The following is a 25756-nucleotide window of genomic DNA, read 5'->3' as shown; positions in this document are numbered from 1 at the left end:
TCCTGGCAGAATAAAGCATTTTAATAAGATGCCGCCAATATCTCGGGCTAGTTTAGCTGCTGTTTGATAGCCTTTTTAGCTAGAGGAGATAATATGGGGTCATAGAGTAATCTATACCATCTAAAAATCAACATTAAAATATATCAAATTAAAATTATCGTTTGCCTATTTTATTTTTCAAATTTAAATAAAATGATGATTGTTAATAAACTGATAATAGAGCAATTTTATAAAAACCTTTCTTCGCTCTTTAAGGGAAAAGTTGCAATTGAATGCCAAGGATTGACCCTCTTTAAAACGTTGGACTAGATGGCAGCGTCTACATGACAGGATTTTAACTGGATGCAAACCTCCTTCAAAAACCTATGTCTATCCCCTTAAAAACTTTTCACCGCCTTCGGCGCCGATGTTTCCCTATTTTAAATTTCACCTTTTTAATTATATTGATACTCTTTCAGAAAATTTAAAAAGAATAACTTAAATTATTTTATCTCTACTACCAACTATAGACATTTTGTGAATATAAAAGTGTTATTTTTTCGATAATAAATTCAATTAAAACCCCCATCATTTACAATGAATTCATTATTATAGCATTTTGCTGGAAATGTCTAAACGTTTTAAATTACATTTGTAAGAATAGCAGAAAGTTTTATTTGAAAAATAATGTCTATCATTATTTGCGAAATATAGATTTGGTTGATGAATTGATTATAATAGGTCTAAATAAAAGTATTAATTTTTACATGAAAAATTATGTCCTATTTGATCTCAAATTGTTCCTACACCCCCCCTCCCCCTCGTTCATGTAGATGCTGCTGGATGATGCCTAGCTTGATGTCTTCTACAGGTTTCCATTTCCGAATAGGTAGGTCATAATACCTGTAGTGCTACTGCTATTAAAATATTTGGACAGATTTGACGAAGTTTTACTAAAATTAATCGATTTTTTGACGACACTATTTGTGGCACTAGCGTTGTATAGACCATTTTATCTTTTTGCTTTTCATTTTTCTCTTTAGCAAAATCGATTTTATACATTATATTATTTTAGCCACCCCCCCCCCCTCCCCATTTTTAAGTAGTACATCATCTTAGTATTGTTAAAAGATCTAAAAACTGCTTGATTAAAATTTTACCCAAAATTATGTAAGCCTGAAAATTTAGCTCGCAAGAAGGTTTGACCTTTTATTTGCCCGTTTGAGACATAAAAAATACTATTTTGGTTAAAATCTTAATTTTTTTTAACATCACTACCCTGCACCCGATTAGACAATAGACACTTACAGAATATGAAATATTTAAAACAAATTTTAAAATTGGTGCTTCCAAATCCAAGTCTGAATGAAATAGTAATCAACTTTAACTGATAATAAAATCTCCCATATTTGAAAAAAATAATAAGCTCTGGATAAGATACCTAATTAAATTTTTCATAACCCAGCACGATAAATGCAAAAATAAACCGAATAAGAAACGAGTTGCAATAGGTATGATTATAAAAATTTAAGCTTTTCTAATTCTTAAAAAAACAAGAACCGACATAATATAGTTCCTGTCATTATTCATTGTTTGAAATATGTCACGTGACCTTCAATAAGTGACATTCATTTATTTCTAACAATATATTAAAATTAGGACAAATTAATGGAAACCTCATTACGGCGAAGTTCAAGACCTGTTAAGAAGAAGAAATTCTTTCAGGATGAAATGTTGGACATTTATTCCTACAGTAAAAAAGGTTTATAAATTAATTTTTTGTTCTAGTGTACATTTTGTAGTTCTAAACTTTGACTTCATTTATCATAACTTCTTCTTACAAGTGATGCATAATACGTTGCCAAACGATAGTATTTGTATATTCTACATCACTTGAATGAAATTGCTGTATTTCATGATTTATTATAAATGAGGCCTAAATCATTGTTTTATTATAAAAAAATTTCCAGTGAATTTATGTATTGCCTAATATAATTTAATTTTAAGTTCATTATTTTGAAATCCTAAATATGGTATTATTTAGGATATTTACTATTTATATCTAAATATAATATTATAACTTTTATAAATATTTTTGACATTTTATTAATTTTTAGACAAACCAATAATGACCTAATATAATATAACATTTTAAATCTTAATGTCTATAGATTATAGCATATAGATAATTTGTAATGTTTTTCAAAAAATATATTCAACCTTTAATGTTCTGTTCAAAGTTGTTTTTAATTACTTTTTGTTATTGTAGGAAATGCTTATTTATATTCAAGACCCTAGCTCCAGGGGGTGGGGCAAAAATTTGGCCTTCTTTGCATGATAAAAATCAAATAAGGATACTGAGATAACAACAATTTTGGTAAGCCAACAAATTAACTAATCTTATTATCTTAAATCAATATTTGATTTGATGCTATTTCTTAGCATATAGAAGCACCCTTTTGTGACACTGCTACAAAAATTAGGAATGCTGCAAAAAAATAAAAATAGAATTCATTCTTATGGACTATTTATAGCAATGTTTTCATACCCCATCCAAAAAGATCCTTTAAATAAAATTATGTAATTAATATGCCCAATATACATCACCCCAAATTCATAATGAAATCATATCTATTATGTCAGATATATTGTCAGATAAATAGAAAATATTTTCAAAGTCATTTTTAAAAAAATTTACTAATAAATCTTTTATTTTTTGATGATATTATATTTTACTTGTTTATTTCAATAAAAATCAACATTTATAAATTTATTATTAAGATAAAACTGTAATATAATTTAAATACTGAAATCTATTGTTAGTTTTAATATTTAAAATTTACTAAAAAAAAGGATATTTTATCTAAAAATTCTGAAATTTCAGACGTTCTTTCATATATTGCTGTTAAATTAGTAATGTGTTTATCAATTTGTTCATATTTCTGATTTCTTCACCTCTGTAGATCCATTGTTGATCTGGATAATTTTTAGGTTGTTAATATGTTGATGATTTATTAAAAATTTTATGAGAATATAAATGTTTGGATGTCTTTAAGACATGATTAAACCCCTCCAAATGGTTATTGGTGTGGGGACATCAATTTTATATCTAAATAAATATGAGAAAAATTTTTGAATTTATTAATTATGTTTTTAATATCTTATCCACATGCCGTGTCTAAATATGGCATCATGGCTTAGCCATGTCATATCCTTATACTCTGTAAAATCCAGGAGTATGGGATTTTCAGATGTAATAGTGTATCTTCCTCCTTACAAAAGGGAAAAGTTGCAATGCGCCTCACAAATTTGTGAACATTGGAGTGGTTCAAGTACATGCTCACCAACCCAAGAGATTGACATATACACCACACTTGGGAATAGTGGAATACACACCAAAATTATATTACAATATAAATTATAACTTTTACCCTTTATAATCATATTAGGAAATACAAAATTAAGAGTTGATATAGCAGCTGATCAAATTCTGTTTGGCCAAATCTAGGATTAAAAGATATTTGGCGTTCAGCTCAAAAATTAATAACAATTTGAGAAAGCTTGATATATGTTTCCCTTGTTTTATCCGGAAGCAGCGCATAGACAAAAGGTATCATTACACCTCTGTACATAGCATGTAAGGTATATAGTTTATTAAACAAGCTAGGAGCTAAGTGAAACTTTCTATCCATGTAGATTTGCCCGAACTGTTGGTTAAACACAATATGGCAGTGCCAAAAATGTATGGTTCCTGTTACATGGATTAAAAAGCGTTTTGCAAGTTGCCATAGAATATTCTGCTGATAACTCAATCTTAGAAATCGATTGAGGCATAGGGGGCCAGTATTTCATAAATTTCGTCTATGCGCTGCTTCTGGATAACAAGGAAAATATATTTCAGGTTTTTTCAAACTATTATTAATTTTTGTGCCGAATGCCAGATATCCTTTAATCCTAGATTTGGCCAAGACTTTGAGGCAGCTGCTATATCAGCTCTCAAGTTTGAATTTCCTAACATGATTATAAAGGGTTAAATTTATGATTTATATTTTAATATAATTTAGTTTAGGATTTTTTCCATTATTCCTAAGCGTTATGGCACAAATGTCAATCTCATGTGTTGGTGAGCGTGTACTTGAACCACTTCAATGTTCACAAAGTTGTGAGGCACATGACAACTTTGCCCTTTAAGGAGAAAGATATATCTTGGGAAAAGGCGAAATTGCTATACTATGGCATCTGAAAATCCCATGCTGAATTTAGTGGATATAATATGGCTGAACCATTGCCATATTTCCCCATGGCATATGGATAAGGTATTTAAAACATAATTAATAAATTCAAAAATTTTTATTATATTTATTTAGATATAAAGTAGATGGCCTGCATAACCATTTGGAGGGTTTTCATTATGCCTTAAATAGAAAAACGGTGCATGCTCATCCAAACGTTTATATTCTCATAAAAATTTTAATAAATTAACAACGACCTTAAATATTTCTTACACATATATATTTAATTAATTAATATATATGTTATTTATTTTCTTTAAATTTTCTAGATGGTAACATAAAGTGAGTATGTTTCTGCTATTTAATTAATGTGATTTAGACCTGAATCCATTTCATACCATTTAAATTCGGATAAAGGATTACACCATATATTATTCTCCGCACAAAATATTATGAGCACTGTGAATACCTATACATATGTTTCTTTATTTTTGGTTGGTAAAAGAGCATATACAATGGGTTTCATATTCTGATGCATTATATGAATAATGTAGAGCTGATAACATAAACTTGGAGCAGAATAAAATGTTCCATCCATATTCATTATCAGCCTTCTTAGCTAATCCAAGCATAGCAGGTGTTCTGAACATAATTAATTTATTATTATCATTATAGATCAAAAATAGATCGCCTTATTTAGTTGTAGTATATTCAGGGGTTAAAATATTCTTCACTGAGGTAACCGGGCCGATATTTTTATTAAAGCCGATCTTTTGTCGTTTTTATGGATACGAATGATGGAATGGCTTCTGGGTAATCAGCAATATCGAAATTTTTGTAGTATCTTATATCCATAGCTTTTTCATTAATAAGAATCCTCGTTTCTAGAGGAACACCTCTCTTGTGAGAATGCCCACAGGAAATGGTATATATCTCTTCAAATAATTTGTGCCTTCCTTTACAACTATTATTTTTGACTGGTGGTACTATACTACCTCTTTAAAGATTGAGCATAGGAAGGTAGAAGTAGATATAAATTTGTTGTATTTTGTGTTTACTTTGGGACGAATATTAATTCTAAAAACAGAAAAAATATTAAAAGAATAAAAAAAAAGTAACCTAGTGATGGTGGTTATTACATTTGTGTTTGTATGAAATTTTTTCTTACATTTATCGTTTCACGAAAAAAGCAGACGATAATATGTGTTAACAAAACATGTGTATATCTATGAAATTTATATATTTTTTTTATAGCAAACTAAAACTATTTAATTATTGACAGATGACACAAATTCATTACAATCCGCCAATGATGTTCATTTGTCTACGTCGTCATATTCATCCAATATCGATCAGGTATAATAATTTACCTTTTTCCTGTTTATATATATTCCCTTCTTTTTTTTCGAATACTTTCTCAAAACAAGGAAGGAAACGACACTTGGATATTTTTATTGGACAAATATAATATTATGCGCATTAAAAAAATATTATTAACTATTATCCTAGAAAAAGGTTAAAAGGGCTATAAGATTAAATGTGACAATTGAATGTGTGTATTGGCTAGAGTTGTTAAAAGATCTAAATACTTGTATCTAGATCCTGTATCTAGATATAAATGTGGTATCTGTATCTAGATAGATTTTTGATTAAAATATCTGTATCTAGATATTATTTTAGACGATGTATCTGTATCTAGATCCATTTAAAAAGTATCTTTTAAAAACTCTGGTATAGGCTAATAATTAAAAATGGGTGTCTTTTATTGCATTTTAATACATAAATAAATCTAGTGTTGTTAAACCGCTCGGTTTGAGCAGAAAATATTGCCTAAGCCTTGATATTTCGTTAATAGATGTCCAAACCTTTGTGTCGTCTGTGAGCAAAATCTTTAAGCTGGCATAATATTTTTCTGAATAAAGCATTGAGTTAGCCATTTTTAAAAATGGACAATCGTAGTAATATATTAATAATATATATATGTGTGTGTATATTAAAATTTAATAATTATTAAAAAATGTAAATCATAGAAATGGTATATCGGTTTATTGATAAAAATTGATTATTAAATTTATTATTGGAAAATAAAAATATAAATTGTGCTGATTATAATTAATTATTATTAGTAAAAATTATATAAATTGCCTTATAAAATGTTACAAGGCTAAAAATTTGATTTCCTGGTTATGGCCATTCTTTTTTTTTATATTCAGAACATTACCCCTTACTTTAGTTTAGGCTTATAGATACATGTTTCGGAAAACTCTTAAACAATTTTAAAACATTGTTTACAAAATAGTGCTTATTGAAAGGTTGTTTTATCAGTAACAGCAATGCTGAGATCATTTATCTGATAAAAGCATAAAAAAAAATTTTTTAAATTATTTAATTCAAACCCATAAAAATTCATGTATAAAATTAATTCCACGAGGAAAAAAGAAAATTAACAACATTTTTTGTTATCGTCTGTTTAGAAAATTTGTAGATCAACTTTTTTTGTGCGTTGTTTTAAACTCTAAGGTTTACACGTGACCGCGATCATGGTTTAGCAATGCGTTGTTCATTGCTAAAAGTTTTTTTTTGCGGCTTAACTATAAAACGAATCCTAATAAGACTAGATTTCTTTCTCAACCCCATTTAAAAATAAAATAAACGCTCTTGTATCATAGAATATAGGGCAAGATTCTAATAAAGGCGCAAAGTCTAAGGATGAAGAGAAGAATAGTGGGACTACTACATCCGTGGCATACCATGAGAAAGCTTCTATCAATCCAAATTCGTCGTTGATAGATGGTGACATTTCGTACGAAAAATCTAATTTCGTAAATCCCATGTCCTCCGCATCAACGAGTCGATTGTCGGAATCTCGGCAGGCTTCTAGAACTTCTTTCCACCAAAGGCAAGGATCTTCAAAATTCTCGAAATCTTCTTCTGGCAACATTAACTCGCTCAAGAGAAAGATGAAGAACCAAAAAAATAAAATGGCCGATACCAACGCGAGAATAGGCACTAATAACAGTGTCGTCAAAAAATCGAATAATTTTAGTAGAACTTCGTCGAATTTGCCTAAATATTTTAATAGCAATAATACTACAGGTATAATGACCGACCAATTCGGAAAATGGAAACCTGTGGACGACATCAAGCTAATCATTAACACCATCCAGTCCAACGATCTAAGGAGGGTCAAACAATGCGTGACATTCACTTGCAACTTTTCCCTTAAAGAGATCGAAGAAAGGTTTTTATATAATTGCTCTATCGCCAGTTTATTAACAGCCATCGTTTTATTTAAAATTCTGAAAAAATACAATAGGCAGATGATATTCTTAATTTTACAAAATACCAAATTTTAATGTTGATATTTAGATGGTATAGATTACTCTACGACCCCATATTATCTTCTCTAGCTAAAAAGGCTATCAAACAGCAGCTAAACAAGCCCGAGATATTGGCGGCGTCTTATCGAAACGCTTTATTCAGCCAGGAGGAAGAAAGCATCCTGTCTACTATAATATCGGTTTTAAAAATTAAAATTGAATATATATGTATATATCTCGTGGATCATCTTAGGCTATCAGAAGAATAGAGATAAAAATACATAGTATTTATTAATATGACAGTTATGAGATATAAGTCCATTAGAGTTAGGCTTCTTATATAGTAGGGATGCAATTATATAAATCCTTTATTAAAAATTTTTAATATTTTTTAGCCAACCTTAAAAATCATATAAAGATATGCCATCCTGAATTAATTTTCCAAGCTAAAGAAATAATGCCCAAACATTTATCGGGTATCAGAAAACTACAACCCGAGGAAAACAAACAATTGAATAAGCTTATACTAAGATATATTATAAAAAACAATCTACCATTTAATCTATTTGACTCGGAAGAATTCAAGGATATCTTTAAATTTATATTTAAAAGTGAAAAGATCTGGTCAAGACAAACTGCCAGAATTTATTTGCATTCTATATATGAAAATGCTAAATTCAAACTTATAGCTAAACTAAAAAATATAGAGGGAAAAATATCCCTCTCTACTGATATTTGGACAGGGATTAATTCCCTGTCGAATTGTGCAATCACAATACATTATATATTCCAAAGATTGGAAATTAAAAAACCATCTACTAGATCTTATAGAATTGCCGCACTCTCACAGTGGGCAAGATATATGTTATTATTTAATAAAATCTATAGAAACATTTGAGATTGAAAAATTTTTTTTAGCATTAACGCATGATAATGCTAAAAATATGATTAGTGCATCAGATTTAATCATTAAACATTACATGGAAAAATATAGTATATCATTTTATAGCCATAGATGCCTGGCTCACGGCCGTCCCAATAGTTGTACTTTCCGATGAAACTTCACATGTAATCTGGAAAAATGGTTTAAGGAAGGTTTCAATTTTCTTTAAATATTTTGCCTCATTGACATTTATGTAAAATTCATCTTTGGGAAGACATTCTTCCCCCAATCGTTTAATAGCATCTAAATTCTATAAAATAAAAAATATTATAAAAATAACATTTAAAATATTGCTTAAATTACTTTATTTTTAGTAGAAATTTTAAGATACTTAGAATTCCACCTAGTGACCACGTCGAGTGGTAATCGAGTACCACCCGAGATTTTTATATAACTTTGCATTAGCTTGGGAGAAAGGTGAAGTGATTTCACCAATTTATGAATTTTTTCTAATTTTGCATCAAAAATATTTAGTCCTTCTTTAACTATAATATTAATAACGTGAGCCAGGCATCTATAGCTATAAAATGGTATACTATATTTTTCCATGTAATGTTTAATGATTAAATCTGATGCACTAATCATATTTTTAGCATTATCATGCATTAATGCTAAAAAAAATTTTTCAATCTCAAATGTTTCTATAGATTTTATTAAATAATAACATATATCTTGCCCACTGTGAGGGTGCGGCAATTCTATAAGATCTAGTAGATGGTTTTTTAATTTCCAATCTTTGGAAATATAATGTATTGTGATTGCACAATACGACAGGGAATTAATCCCTGTCCAAATATCAGTAGAGAGGGATATTTTTCCCTCTATATTTTTTAGTTTAGCTATAAGTTTGAATTTAGCATTTTCATATATAGAATGCAAATAAATTCTGGCAGTTTGTCTTGACCAGATCTTTTCACTTTTAAATATAAATTTAAAGATATCCTTGAATTCTTCCGAGTCAAATAGATTAAATGGTAGATTGTTTTTTATAATATATCTTAGTATAAGCTTATTCAATTGTTTGTTTTCCTCGGGTTGTAGTTTTCTGATACCCGATAAATGTTTGGGCATTATTTCTTTAGCTTGGAAAATTAATTCAGGATGGCATATCTTTATATGATTTTTAAGGTTGGCTAAAAAATATTAAAAATTTTTAATAAAGGATTTATATAATACTTGTAGCCGTATGAAGACTGTAGATTTTATCACAGTAGACACATTTCCGTCGAGATTTGTTAGGTATGTTTATAAACATATCTTTAATATTGAAATTATTATTTTGTATTATTGAAGAAGAAGACGTATTAGCTTCTGAAAAAGAGCTTTGAGTTTGACTCAAGTCATTGTCCTCTTGATCCTAATAAAAATTATGTTTTTAGTAATAAATAAAATATCATAGACCTGCCGGGCTTAGGGCCGGGCCGTATTTCAATTTTTTTAAATATATGGGACCGGGCCTATAATGCAATTTAAAAAAATAATATTTTCGTACAAAATTAAATCATTATGTAAATTATTATTTTTGTATTTGAAATTATAGATTATTATAATATATACAAAATAAAATATCCTTTAGTTGATAATTTTTATATTTCGTTCTTCTGAGCGCCTTTCTATAGAAAAAATATTATCAGGAAATAATTTCAATACATATCGTTTTTTTCAAACGGATTTTGGGTAACGTATAGATAGTTGCAAATTACTCGAGGAAATTGGTTCAGGGGAAAAAAGTAAAAATGAGAGGAAATAAAGGAAAATCAAAAAATAACCACAAAAATACACTTTAAACCTTTCAATAATATTTTTATTGTATAAATTAAATTCGGGGAACTAAGGGAAAATAATTTAACAAAAATACACTCTAAATATTTCATTTTTTTTTAAAATAACTTACAATTTAGATTTGCTATATCTCAGAACATATTAAAAATTGAGATCTAAAATTATGAGTATATATTTAAAAAATATAGGAGATAATAAATACTAAATCTTAGATTAATATTTACCTCCAAAAAAAAGTTAGACAAATTTTCCTAAAGTTACTGAGATAAAATTTTCTTTTTGAGTACTTCCTTTAATAATGGTATTATCACTAAATAAAATTCAAAAAATGCAAATTTTATTAAATATTTTATTAAATCAATGTTGAATAATGATAATTACATAAATTTTATAAAAAAATATATATCAAAAAAAATATTAATCATCAAATATCATGTAAAATTTTGAGATAACATTCGCGGCAAATTGTATGCATATGATCTTTGCAAATAAATTTTGAACAATTTAAGCAAATAAATTTTGAACAATTTAAGCAAATTAATGTTGTTTTTTTATCTTTCACCCTTGGACACTTATAACATCTTCCCTTTTTATTTATTGGAATATGTTTTTCATCAATTATGTTGAGAACGTCCCCTATGTTGTTACGTAATAGTCTGCATATACGAGGGTTCTCGTATCTACTGGTCATAAATGGAGTTATCAGATCCATAGCTAATAATTTTTTAAATTTAAACCTTTTTATAGTCAACAAATTATTGGCTTTATAAACTATTAGGGCATTTATTATTGAAATATTTATTATAGTATAAAAAATGGTAAGTGGCCATCTATTTGATCTCCTAGATAAGGAATATATTGAGCAAAGTTGATCCACTACATCAACTCCTGCTTTGGTTAAATTATAAAAAGTTATAATTTCTGGTTTTAACAATTCACCAGTTGTTACATCAATTTTATTATCATATACATTTTTGGTATATATGAAACAATAGTAGTATTTTCTTTGAATCCAAATAAACTTGAATATATTTCTCTTTTTTTATTAAAAAATAATGCAGGTAACTGCTTTTTATTTTTTTTAATAGTCCCTACTATTGTTAGGGAATGTGAAGATAATAAATAAAATTCATAGCTAGTGTCCATTGTAATTAATTAAAAACCTAGGTTTTGAAGATGATTTTTGAATACTTTTAAGTCGGTCAATTGACCGGTCAAAATCAGTCAATTGACTTCAAAATTTGCCTCTTATTACCTCATCATTGAAGATAATCTTTTATATTTCAATTTCAATCAGAGGTAATAATAAATACGACAATTTACATACATAACGTTTTTTCAAACGGTTTTTGATGTTACGAGCAACATTTTTTTATTTCCAATAATTATATAGGAATTGATTTTTTCGATTAAATTCATGTTATCAAAATTTACCTTATATAGAATTTAAAAATCCTGAACCTAAATTAAACCCTAATTTTTGGTAATCTAGCAGATATTTTTATCTTTTAATAATTAAATTAAATGTTAAGATATAGACATGTCAATTTTTTTTCACGAACAAGTTTGAGACCATATTTTTTACCCCCGCTCCCAGGTCAAAATTATATACACCATATAAAGGTATAACTATACTTATTTGATACCCACCTCATATCAATATTTGGTGCTGATAAAATAATTCCTGACTTACGTAGAAATAGCTTCACTCATCTAGACATGGTTTGCAACCTATTCAATAGATCTAATTAGCTAGCGATTGATACCTCTAATAACCATATATTTATATATATTAATAAGGTCAAGAAAAATCAACTTAAGATATATTAATCTGTGCTAGGGGTTCGGGCTCATAGCTAGTTAAGTCGATTTTAAGATCCAAGCCCCTACAAAACCAACCAATAAATAACACTTATATAATAAGTAATAGAGTTTCATAAAATTTAAATTAACCGATTTATTGAGTTCACGACTCAAGTTCAGAACTAGAGTCGTAAAAATGACTCGAGTTATTGCTACTTCGACACGGAGTCGGGATTACTCGACTATCTAATTTTAAATTTAATAATAATAAACAAAAATATCGTAATTAAAAATAACTAATTAATTTGAAATATACTGGAGTCTAGTTTCTAGTCGATTAAATTTATAGAACTATTTGTCCTCTAATTGTCTCAAGTATATAATTCCTATTTACAACTCAAGTTGGAAGTCTAAAATAAAAAAAATGTAACAAACAACATATATCTTAATTAAAATTAATAATTAATTTGAAATATTCGTCCTCTAGTCGTCGACTCAAGTTCATAAAATTATTCGTTATCTAGTCGACTCAAGTATATAGACATGAGTTCACAACTTGAGTCGACTTTAATTCATGACTTAAGTTCATAATTTAAGTCGCGTCTTGAGTTCACGACTCAAGTTCAAAACTTGAGTTGTAAAAATGAGTCGATTATTGCGACTTCGACTCGGAGTCGAAGTCAGGAGAACTCGACTATTTAACAACACTAAATATGCTAAATAGATATTTTTTTATACATTCTTCTAATTAAATTGTATAGAATAGGCATCATACCCTCGATCAATTTGAACAAATTCTGCGCCAATATCCTTCCATATTTTTGCCCACGCGTACGGCTAAAGATTTACAGGATCATTGGCTTTCCATGAAGCACCACGTTTTATTACCCGATCAGATAGGTTTGTCTTTAAAAATGATTCACAAAAAAATATAATTAAAGTGCACCCTAATTGAGCGTGTACGTTTTGCCCTAATTTTTATATTAAAAATACCTAACTTATTCCTTGTTTAAATTGAGGTTGCCTTTTTTTATTAACATCCGTCGATTCAAAATTTTAAATGAGTTCTAAAAAAAATTGATTTTTCTTTGAAAATTATATTATCGTCTGCTTATTGCTTTTATTTTTAAATATTCATTTTTAGGATATAAGTAAGTTTTTTTATATTACATTTTTATATAATATTACAAAACGATTTGAAATACATTATTTGTGCTTACGACGTAGCGTTTGAAAAGCTCAATTTGTGCGAACTATAAGCATATGAGAGTTATATATCGTCTGTCACACTGCAAAACCTCTTGAACAATATTACACCCGGCTTGGCTTAGCCAATTTTTTTTAGGAAAAATCCGAGCCGGGCTTAGAAATAAAAAAATGGCTGATAATCCTTTTTTCAATCTTATGGCTGATAAATTATTTTTTTGAATTTAATATATTCACTCCTTTACGCCTAATTTCCCTCTAAATATTAATTCACATAATAAAACGTTTACTAAGGTGCGAATTTTTCAATTGAAAGTTTTTTTTACCGAGTAGAGTTTTTCTTAATTTTTATGAAGAATAATATTGATCTACGCGTGTCAAGAAATTGACATTTAAAGAAACAATTTTTTTTAAAAAATAATATTTTTAAAGTGAATTCATCGTCCAAATGGAATAATCCTTTCACTGGTAGCCACACTACTTGCTCGCCCAATTTACAATTTTCGGATATGGAAAATTTACTCTTGATATCGAACGAATCAAACGATCCTTCATGCAAAAGTGCTACCCCGCATCATTCATCCATCCACGATGCCGTCCCAGAACAACCGCACTCCTCCGAAAGCAAGAAATCGACTACTCCCTCTGATAATATCCAAAAAATTCGAGATTACTACCCTTATTTCGCGAAAAAATCCATGTTCGACAAGGAGTACGATCTCGACGTAGTACACAGGTTTCAGAAAATAGACCGATTGGAGAACGAGTTGCCCATGTGGCAATCCATCATCGACAAAGAAATCGGTTTTTCTTTCTTTAAGAGTTGTTTTATTTAATTCCTCTAAAATCATATATTTCTTTTTTTTCAATCTATGCACAAGGTCCAGGGGCTGTGCCCATATTGAATATCGGATTGGGCAGATATTTTTGCAAAAAAAATTTCCATCCCATATTAGCATTGTTTTTGGGTTATTTCATGATTTAAATATCTATATATAATATATTGATGATAATATATTGATGATAATATATAAAAAAAAATGAATAAAACCAACCAAAGATTTCAATTTATTTTTTTTTTTAAATGAAATCAAATTATTTTAAAGAGATACAATTTTGGCTGAAAGGAAAATATTTTATTTATTTTTTTTGCAACGCGAAAAGGGTTAAAAAATATTTAAAGACTCGCAAGTTTAATTATTTCGTGAAAATTAATTAAATTCAAATATCGCCCTGACCATCAGAGACCGAACATTTGAAAGTGTTTTTTTTTCTTGTTTTGCGGATAGTTTTACTGTTGTTTATCTTTAAAATATTTTATTTTTTTATATATAACATCTCGGTTGTAAATTGGGATCGGTTTTGTATGAATATTTCATCATCGGCCCACCCATATATTAAGGGTCAGCCTTGGACCATTTTTTCCAGGTTTTCATTATGAAATATCTCGTATAATATAATTAATTATTTTTCTTTGTTACAAGGCTCGAACGCCGAATTCGATGATTGCACTTTCGCCGTATTGCAAGGAAGAGCCGTCAAATTTTTGATCAAATCCAGAGAGGTTTTTATAATAAAAAAATATATATTTATATCCTTTATTTATCGTCGCTAGACACGTTCTCGTTAAACACCTGAAGATTTTTCTTATAGATGGCAAAAGAGATTCGGTCATCTATTAGCAAATCTTGTGGTTAATATTATTTAGGCTAAAATCTTCTATTTGGCCGTTATTATAATGGGGCTCAATCTAAGCGTTTAGCAACATTAGCTAGATGTCTAGAATGGGTTGTTTAAAACTATTTTTACGGTAACGGACTGCCTAATTTAAAATATTTTCCTATTGGAGATAGCAAAACGGGCTTATATTTATTCAAAATTATCGTATATTTTTTTTAAAAATTTGATAATGTTTCATATATTAGTATAAATAAAAATATATATTAAAATGAAATGAGTAAAGTGCCAAACAAATCGATCAAATAATTTATAATCAACGAGGATATTGATAACTAACCTGAACGGACGATTTATTCATAAAAAATGAATTTAAAAGTGTACCATACATTGAAGCCTGTTGGGTGGCATTTAGGTGAAATATGAACGTTCATTTGAGCGATATGCCTTTCAATGGCGTCTACTACAACCACCGACATTCACTCTGGCTTTAATATGTGTAGGGAAAATGTGCCATGATCGGTCATGTTTTTTCTTTTTTCAAAAAAAAGGCATTAAATATTTTTTAAACTTAAACAATAATTGGTGTTAAATGTTATTATGGTATGCTGAGAAGAGTTTATTAATTAATAGAAATTTAATATAAAAAGAATCTTATTGCATTTTATTTATAAAGTTGTTATATAATTATAATTATAAAAAAGTTAAAAAGTTCTTTCGAGCAAAATAATCGTTCTTTATATGACCAAAAAAAATTTAAAACTTCGCATCAAATAGATATATACAAATTGCTTAATATAATAAATTTACATGAACTACTGAATATAAATTGTGATAACCAAACCAAATATGCATGCTAATGTATATTCAGCGGTCACTACACTTGGATTCAAATGTCCCTTATAATTTATCCATATTTTAAATAACGTGAAATGATTGGCAGAGCATAGTTACCATATATATATACGCCACAAGTGTCATTCAAAAATAATTTTTAATAAATCTATGTCTATTGATAGGTCAGTTTCGGACGGTTCTGTAATAATTTCGCATCCGCTAAACCCATAGATATTGATTTAACGCTGGAAGGACCTTGTCGTAAGGTAATAAAAATAAATAAATTATTTAAAGGCAATTAATCGTTAAATATAAGCCTTCGTAGATATAGATAATACAGGAATGATTATTTTTTTTAAATAAAAGAAGAATGCCTAAGAATTGATGTATTATTTCTCAGTTAGGAAGGTTAGAAGAATATTTTTGTATGCAATCTTAAATTTTTGGTTTTTTTTTAACGAGAAAGATGTCGTAATATTGCTAGGATGTAGCGTTAACCTTACTCTTTTATAATGAAAAAAAAACGTAAGGTTTCCCGTTTGCAAGGCCATTTCAAACTTAAAGCTTCCTCCCTCATAGCGCCATCCTCCTCGAACAACAATAATCTCAGCGCGTTATCTCACGAATTTTACATAACTAACGAAGGCCACAGACCTTTTTTCCTGGAAGGTAAACCCATACTGCCCGGTCACGCTACCAAGTGTCGCGACAAATCACTCATCGAGGTTTAGAAACGTAGCGACAATAAATTTGTCACTTTTTTTTTGGTGCTTATTGTAAAACACCTGCAAATTCGATCCTATTTAGACCCGAGCTCAATCCAGTAGTCCGAAATCTTAATTATTTTTTTAATTTCAAGCCAACCCCGAATTTTCATACCGATTTTTAAAGCCCGAATCAGGCTTGAAAAATGCTAACTATAAAAATATAAATTGAAACGCATTTCACATAAAAGCTTAAAATTAAATTAAAAATTACTCCTTATATGGTCTTTCAGATTTTGTTATTTAAACCCAAACTCCGATTTTCTTTTGAAAAATTATGAATGCCCTTATGTTGTTAAACGGCTCGATTTGAGTCGGTTTTTAAAAACGGCTAACTCTATATTTTATCTAGAATAATGTTACGCGAGTCTGAAGATTTTTCTCATAGATGGCACAAAGGTCTAGACATAGCGAAATCTCGAGACTTGGGCAATATTTTTCTGGCTAAAATAGTGAGTTAGCCGTTTTTAAAAATCGGCTTAAAACTTAACAACCCTTCCTTAAACTCTAGTTTCTGATATTAAAATACCATACTTTCTCCGTTGTCATTTTTTTTTTGTCAAATTTATATTATATTTTAATAAAAACGCGATATCAAGATATCCTACCTACAGTTCACATTTTTTGTCAACCATCGGCTTATCAATCAACTCAAGCAACTACCAGCACTCATCTGAAGATATTTATTTACTATTATTTTTAAAAAAAAATGCTAAAAAAAGGAAGAATATCTTTGTTATTATTATTATTTTTTAGCATATTTATCATTGCATTGGAAGTCTATACTGAATATGTTAAAGCAAAACTTGTAAGCGTTGTATTCGATATATTGTAAATTATTTGTAATTTATATTTACCAAATTTAACAAAAAAGAATAATAATCCCTAATTTTTCTTGATATTAATTTCGCGTTGATAATTTATGATGGATTCTTGGACTCACTTACAACCTTTTAGTTAGATAAGGGGTGTTCTGAAATTTTGATCACATTTCATTTTTATTAATGGATATGGTATTAAAATGTATCGCTTTTCCTGGAGAGTTAAAAAATAGCAGAAATTTACTGTAGAACGACTACGTTAGAAAATATCAGGATATCGATCTGGCTTTTGGTGTTGTCTTAATCATAGGCTAAATTGTAGAAAAACACAGAAAACGACTTTCCTAGGGCCATGATGCTCCCAAGAAGTCGGACAGCCGACCCTATGAGAATCGCTTTTCTTCCCACACTTATTAATTTAAATATTTTTGGTATAAGTTATTGTGTACCTACATACACGATAATTTTGTTTAGCTTTAATTTATTATAATTTCTTAAAATGATTATAATTTAAACATTCAAAATTAAACCAACAAAAAACTCACAAGTTAAAATAAAACTTTTAATTTCGTATAAAAATTATAATAAAATATCAATCAGAAAATTTTAGTGCTTACATATTATTTTAATCGTTTATAGAAAGTCTAGAGAGAAAAAAAGTGATTGGCAAAAATAATAAAAATTGGCATCATGCTAGAATGGTAAATATAGAAGAATTATTTATGTATCTGTTTGCGCTAATATTTAGTGCATGATTAGTACTTTTAAATTCCTTAACAGTGGTACGAGTCACAAATAAGAAAACCGAAGTATAAACAAATTGAAAACTATGACATCACGCTTTGAGCATGAAGTGAGTCAAACTTTTGGAAGCACTAATTCTGAAACTTATAACCAGAGTTGTTAAAGTAGCGCGCTATCTTTTTTGGTAGCTATAGCTAATAGCCGCTACTTTTTTTTAAATTATTTAATTTTTTAGCGCGCTACTTTTATTTAAAATATAATGAATGTAAGTATAAACATGAAAATTAAAATATAATATCATAATTAATTATAATTTTTATAATTTATTATTTAATTTTGAAATTTAAATATATTTTTAATTTATATTTTCAATCTGTGTTAATAATCTAAAATGGCATCGCCCATGGATATCCAAATCCTTGAAAGTGATTCAGACATGGAAGATTCAATGGAAGAAAATGTACTTAATAGCTCTAATAACGATTTCCCATTCCCTAGATTTGAAAAATTTTTTAAAATAAATATTAAAACAAAATCTGGATTCAAATTCCTGTGCTTAAAATGTAAAAAAAATATATCATCAAATCAATCGAGTAGCTATAACCTGAAGAAACACCTAAAGGTAAATTGTTATTTTTACATTATAATATTATTTATTTTATTAGACTGTTCACGCCAATTGCTATAAGGAAATAGAGAAACATATAAAAAAATTTGGTATAAGAGAATCTTCATTCAAAAAGACAAATACTATCCAAACCAAATTAACTGATAATAAACATGCCAATATTTCACAAAAATTGGCTGATAAAGTAATTGTTGATTTTATTATTGACACAGTTCAGCCATTGTCCTTGGTTGATAATCCATCATTTACTATGATGATTAAAACTTTATCCCCTGGCACAACAGTTTTATGTCGCCAGACACTTATGAATAAAATAGCCGACAACTTCAAAGTGATGAAAGATGCTCTAATAGTAGAGTTATAAGATATATCTTATGTATGTACACCGGCAGATAGGACACATAACAGAAGGTAAAAACTTATTTATATTTAAAAATTGATCTGATTAAATATTTTTAGAGCTTCCTTGCCCTCAAGTGCTAGTGTCGAGAGATTATTTAGTAAAGCAAAGCTTATACTTTCTGATCGTCGCTCTAGACTTGGGGATGATAATATTGAAATGATATTATTATTAAAATGCAACAAATTAAAATAAATATTTATTTATATTGCTTATTTTTTTACAATCTAAACTAACTATATTTTTATATTTATAAATGTTGATTTTTATATATTATTTATTATACATTTACATTATAAGCAAAAAATAAATAAAAAAAATTTGTTTCATTTGTTTCTAAAAATTTTTTTATAAAAAGTAGCTTATAAAGTAGCTTAACAGTAGCTAATAGCGCGCTACTTTTTTTGACAAATAGCGAAAGCGGTAGCGCGCTACTTTTTTTGACAAATAGCTATAGCGGTAGTGCGCTACTTTTAAAAATAGCGTTTAACAACTCTGCTTATATCAAACCATTAATTAGTTTGTTTTATTTCTTTGATCTGTTTAGTATATGTAAAAGGGAAAATAAGAGAATATAAAAATCTTAATTTTTTCGTTTGCATTAATATTTAAGGCTTAACTTATTCTTCAACCAATTTTGCCAACCACAAAAAAGTAACCTTATCATAATTCAAATATAACCCATGATATCGCGCCAAGTGTGTATCTCTTAACTTCTGGAAACATTTAACTATTTAAATTGCTTCTACTCTGTTGGTAACTGGATTTAAGAACATGCATTATTGACACAATTAGAAGTAATTGGCATCATGCTCAATGTTGCCATTACTTCCACATTGAATAGATTCCCCTATTTAAAAAAAAATAAATTGAATGTCCCACTTTGACCAAGCTCATCATATCTCTCCATTTTTTAAAAAAAATATTATAAATATAAAGATTTTTAAGTTTGTTTCTTAAATACAATTTTATTTTTCATTTTTCGAATATTTTTGAGTCACGATATGATTCTAAAACGGATAAGCTATGAAGTACCCCGGTATGTAAAAAATATAGGGAAGAGTATCGCGAACTTATTTTTACATACCGAAAAATTGAGCGTTTCAAAACGCAAATAAAAAAATACGTAAACGCAGCTATGTTTATACTGAAAAGTTAATTTTTTTTTAATATGAAAGGTCTAAATTTGAAACATAAAATGCTGTCCAATTTAAACGAATGCAATTATTTGCGTTTTAAAACGTTAAATTTGTGCCCACTTATGAGAATGCTGTTTAAAACACAATTTTTTAAATTAAAATCTATTTGCAAGAGGCTTGCTTAATCATTAAAACATGAAAATCGCGACGTTTTTTTTGTAAACTTCGCGGATCCCGTTTTAATAACCAATGGGTTTTTTAAATACGCAAATGGGTATAATAGTATAATTGAGGCATGTCCTATAAGAGAACATCAGTATGATAGTAGCTAGAGGGCGGAGTCTAATTATAAAAAGTAATCTTTCGTTAGATAATTTCCCAATTTTTCTAGAGTACAAACTTGGAATACGCGCTAAAATATTTGAATGTGATTATCTAAGTACGACTCGGGTTCGAGGAAATGCACACAGGAGTCCTACAAATCTTAGTTCGGTGTAAATACTAAATAGGACGGTTCCCAAGGATAGTGAAAGCTAAATCGCTTCCATATGAGTCGATTTTAAAAAAAAAGGGCTATACGCAGGCCTAAAGATTCTGTTCATAGATGGCATAGGTTTGGACATCTATTAGCGAAATCTCGATGATTAAACCGATTCTTTTCTGGGTAAAATATGAGTTGGCCGTTTTATAAAATCTTCTCAAACGGAGCGATTTTACATCCGCTACCCATAGGTTTTTAATATTATTATATATAGTGCCATATATAAATATTTCGCTTTTATTATATTATACAAACAAACAAACTATTATTATATATTTTTGCAACATTTATTTAAATTTCGAACTATAATTAAACTCCAAATTGGGGAAATATATGTTTTAAATAAACGAAAAAGACTTGTTTACTTTTAACTCATATTTCATATTTTTGTTTTAAAAAATCAAATATAACCTTGGTTTTTTTTGTGTTTTTTTTAACAAAAAAACAAAAATAAAAAAACATTTTTTTTTAAGAGTTCCTTATGTAAATATAATTTCAATATAAATAATGATAATTTTTTGAATTTTGGGCGTGAAGATGAAACATTAATCGAGTAAATAATATATGTCTTCAATTAACCTACCTTAGTAAAATCTTTATTTATTTATTTGTTTATATTTTAAATTTGGTGACGATAAAAGTACCCCACCCCCCTAAAAAAAAAATTTTTTTTTTAAATGTTATATATAAATTACTTTCCAATTCTCACCCTGATTTCGAGATCACAATTTATGAAGGAGGGATTGGGGAAAATGTTTTACTATTTTCATTTACATTTATCATATTTTTTTCTATATAGGAAATAAGGTTAAGAGTTTGGAAGTGATGGGCAAAACGTAAAAGAGGAAGGGCCGAAACTTCAAAGGGGCCCCATAAAGTTAGAGCCAATATGAAGGAAATATAAATTAGATTAAAAGAGATAGCGTGAATAACATATGGTGGAGAAAGGTATTGAAGGAGCTTACCACCAGAAAAAGGTGAAAGCTAAAAGAGGGGAAGAAAAAAGAAGAAGATAAAACATCATTTAAATTATCAAAATGGTTTTTTTTTTTTGCTGAATATTTAAATTCAAGGCGTAAGAGGCATTTTAAAAGAATAGTATTTTGAGATTTCGTCGGTTGAGGATTATAATGTTCTATATAACAATTTTCATTGTTTTTTTTTGCAAAATGCCTTTATTTCGACACTTATATTTGTTTTATAATATATCCACAATAAAAAATTGTTAAAATATAATTTAGAATGATCCTGTATCTGTATTATTACATTTGTGATCTCCTATTTAAAATACAAGATGAAAAATTATTAAAAATGGACACGTGATTCCCCCCCCCCATGTAGTCGCTTTTTCCATAAAAAAGTCGCTGCCAAGACGCGGGCGGGATGCGCGCCAAACATTTTGAGACCTTGCGGGTCAGTTTTTATTACGTTTGTTTAAAACTAATTATTTACTTCGATGATAGGAAAAATAAACTTCATCCTAAAAATTAAAAAAAAATGAAAGTGTTAGGAAGGAAGGTTTTAGCCAGCAATCGATATACGTTATTTTCCCAGAGCTATGTGTGACCTATCTGTGCAATTGATAACTTCTTTAGGCGGACATTCTTAATTTTGTTCGTTCATTTTTTTATGCCTAATTTCTTGAATGGATAGAGACATGCGTCGTTGTTAAATAGTTCCATAACTGAAAATCATTATTTTCGATTATCGTCGGTTGAGCATTATAGTGTTCTATCTCCATTTTATAATTTTTATCCTTTATTAGTATTTGTATCATTACATTGGGATCGTTTTTTTAGACATATAAGAATATAGCAGGGTTGGGCAGTAATTACTTTCACACGTAATTGGATTATATACCTTACAATTCCTTTTTTTTTTGTAATTAGTAACTTGTAATTAATTCCCTCCCATATCTTTATCAACACCTGTAGAAAGACTATTTAACCTTGAAAAATTCTCTAAATACATATAATAATAAAAAAAACACGTTTTAAATGGCGAACTGAATGAAAAAATAGATAATTAAAAAATATTAGTTAAAAATAGATTCAATATCATTTGTTGATAAGGGTAGTTCAAATTTTAATGCTCATGTAAAACAAGTGAAACGCTTACATTATTTTTTAAAACATAAAAAAAAAAATTGTAAATTAAAAGAATAAAAATAATGCGAAAATAAAAAAATTATTTTATATTATATTATATTGCTATACGATTTTTTATGTCAAACTAGAGGTGTGCAATGGGCCGGTTTTTAGCTAAAAAACCCGCCTGCTCATCGCCCGCTCGTTGCTTTGAAATTTATTACCCGCCCGACATCCGCTGCCCAATGATAAAAATATTTTAATAAACCCGACCACACCCATTTAAAGTGTGGGCTGAATGCAGACCTCTAATGCAAAGCCTACTTTAATTTTTTTAATTTTACTACAAAAGGAATTGTAATTATGTAATTGTGATTACTCTAGGTATTCACCATTAAATGTAATTAGTTTTATTAATTACCGTATTTTGATTAAAATTAAATACAAATTTATTTTCATAATTGTAAATAGGAATCGATTAAAATTTTTGAGTAATTATGCCCATTCCTGGAATAGAGTACATGAAGAATTCATATAAGCACTTCCCCAAAAACCTAACATAGAACTCTATAATACTCAACCGATAATTTATAAAAAAAAAATTTAGTCACTTGGTGTTTCTATTTTCAAATACATATTTATCCTTTATCGATACTAATTAGCAGAGTTGTATAATGATATTTTTAAATAGATCCAAATACCGATACAACGTTTAAATGTGGATCTAGATACAGATACAACGTTTTTATACGATACTTCTCTGCTAATTAGATGGAAATACTAATTTTTCTTTTAAAACATAGCCAACCCTATCGCCTCTATGGTTTTGTATGAGATCACTAGATAAGATGAAATATTAAACATAATAAAAAATATATAAAACTCCCAGCCAAACAACAGATTTTGGGATCTGTAAACAGATTACTGTAATGAGGCATTTTTTTTTTACTACATCATCAATATAACTTGAGGACTATTCAGAATAATTGAAAGAGGTTTAAATAAACCGATTTCTGCCTTACTTAAAAGTGGTCCTGGGGAGGTCATTAGTAATTCTAGAGAATAATTTAATTAACATTAGATTTTTTAAATTAGTACATCTATAAATATCATTAATAGCAAACACCTCATCATAATATTTTTGCAAAAGTTTTATTTTGCTTAATCAAAAACAATTTTTAATTAATTAAAATATTTTTGAATTTTAAGAGTGAACGTAGTACTGATATTTACAAAATAATTTCTTTTTAAAAAATAATTAATTTCTTTGAACTTCTTCATTTATCAGTTATTGGGAATAGGTAAAGAAATTTGCTTCTTTGTTAAATCCTGACTTATAACGATGCAACTGTTATGGATATTATTTACTGCTGTATGGATTACCTTTTCTACAGGTTTATTAAATGATTTGAATCTTTAAATTATGTTTATAAAACATTATAACCACATGCTAAATTTTAGTAGACTTTTGCCCGATTGGAATACCCACATGTTAATTCCTTCAATCAACACTTCAACACCTCTGAGTAATATATACATTAGATTTATATATATTAATTTATTTTATTAATAGATTCTTTACAATTATTTAGTTTTTTTTTGTAAATTTTTGTAATAATCATATTTTCAAAATTATGGTAAAAGTAAATTTTAAGGTGTGTTTTTTTCTTCCTAGAGGAGATTTGTGCAGATAATATCATTATCGACTCGGGATGTGATTTATGTTAAATTATATTATGTTAATACTTTTTGCCACATAAGGTTATTTATCGTTGGCTAAAACATTGACTAGGAATATAGAAAAAGTTTCCAAGTAATAAAAGAACGGCATTATTTATTTTTTTTAAAAATATATATATATATATATTAATTATAAAAATAATTTTTTTTAATTTTGAAACGCGATTCCACATTCCATATCCAAAAAAAAACAAGGTATTTTTAAGTAAAATTAAAATTTTAATAAAAAACCTCATTTTTTTTAAAAAACAAATTAAATAATTTAGTTATTTTGGTAACGCTACAACTGAAATTAGTCGATGATTTATTCATTTGGTAGATGCCGCAAAAGCTATTCAATGGTTTTCCTCAAATTTGATGTACTACTACCTTGATGAAACGAACTTAAATAATCTTAGATTAATAACCAAAGCTCTTAAAGCCACGGTAATAAAAATTTATATATATATATATGTAGCATTTTACCACGTAGTATTGTTAGAGGGTTAGATTTGAGCCGGCCGATTTTTAAAAACGGCTAACTCGATATCTTATCTAGAATAATATTACGCAAGCCTGAAGATTTTGCTCACAGATGGCACAAAGAGTTTAGACCTCGATTAGCGAAATATCCAGACTTAGGACAATATTTTTCTGGCTAAAATATTGAGTTAGCTCCTCCTCTAAAAAGCCGTTTAACAACACTAGCTAACTTTTTTAATAATTAAAATTTCAAATATCTCTTCCTATTAAAATAACTATATAGTGTTTTGAAGAAAAAAAAATAAATATTTTAAAGAAACGGCCTAAAATCAATATTTTTGACGAAAATAAATTTACCTAATGCCTTCGAAATTTTGGGTATAGATGGTGAAATGTTTTAGGCCTTTTGACAAATTTTGGCTCAAACCCGCGACCATAGTTAGCGGCGAACTTCGCGACGATCTTCGCCTCGAAATTCGCTATAAACGTGAACGCGGAGTAAAATCTAGGTTTTTTTTTTGTCGACACGATTTCTTCGTCATTTTGTCTAATTAAAAAAATGATTCCATAGTTTTATATAGACATTGGCTCCCGAGTTTTTGTGGATCATCCTCGCTCGCCTATAGTAATATTAGTTCAAACTTGACATAT

At 28.2% G+C, this 25756-nt stretch overlaps 1 protein-coding gene across 1 annotated transcript; it reads left to right on the top strand.

Annotated features, from left to right (window-relative positions):
• The first annotated feature begins 1585 nt into the window (after positions 1-1585).
• On the top strand, positions 1586-17387 carry LOC135929490 (microspherule protein 1-like). The gene is made up of 11 exons (XM_065466097.1): positions 1586-1600; positions 1639-1741; positions 5494-5567; positions 6881-7452; positions 7581-7731; positions 12821-12959; positions 13698-14069; positions 14750-14829; positions 15962-16045; positions 16310-16504; positions 17143-17387. Exons 2-11 carry the CDS (start codon positions 1648-1650, stop codon positions 17218-17220), a joined length of 1839 nt encoding a protein of 612 aa, XP_065322169.1. The 5' UTR covers positions 1586-1600; positions 1639-1647; the 3' UTR covers positions 17221-17387.
• The last annotated feature ends 8369 nt before the right edge of the window (positions 17388-25756 follow it).

The sequence above is a fragment of the Gordionus sp. m RMFG-2023 genome, chromosome 5 (assembly GCF_954871325.1).
Source record: "Gordionus sp. m RMFG-2023 chromosome 5, tfGorSpeb1-WG-v2, whole genome shotgun sequence".
NCBI classification, from domain to species: domain Eukaryota; kingdom Metazoa; phylum Nematomorpha; class Gordioida; order Chordodea; family Parachordodidae; genus Gordionus; species Gordionus sp. m RMFG-2023.
Note: the sequence above shows the minus strand (reverse complement) of the source record. Positions and strands in the feature narration are given on the sequence as shown.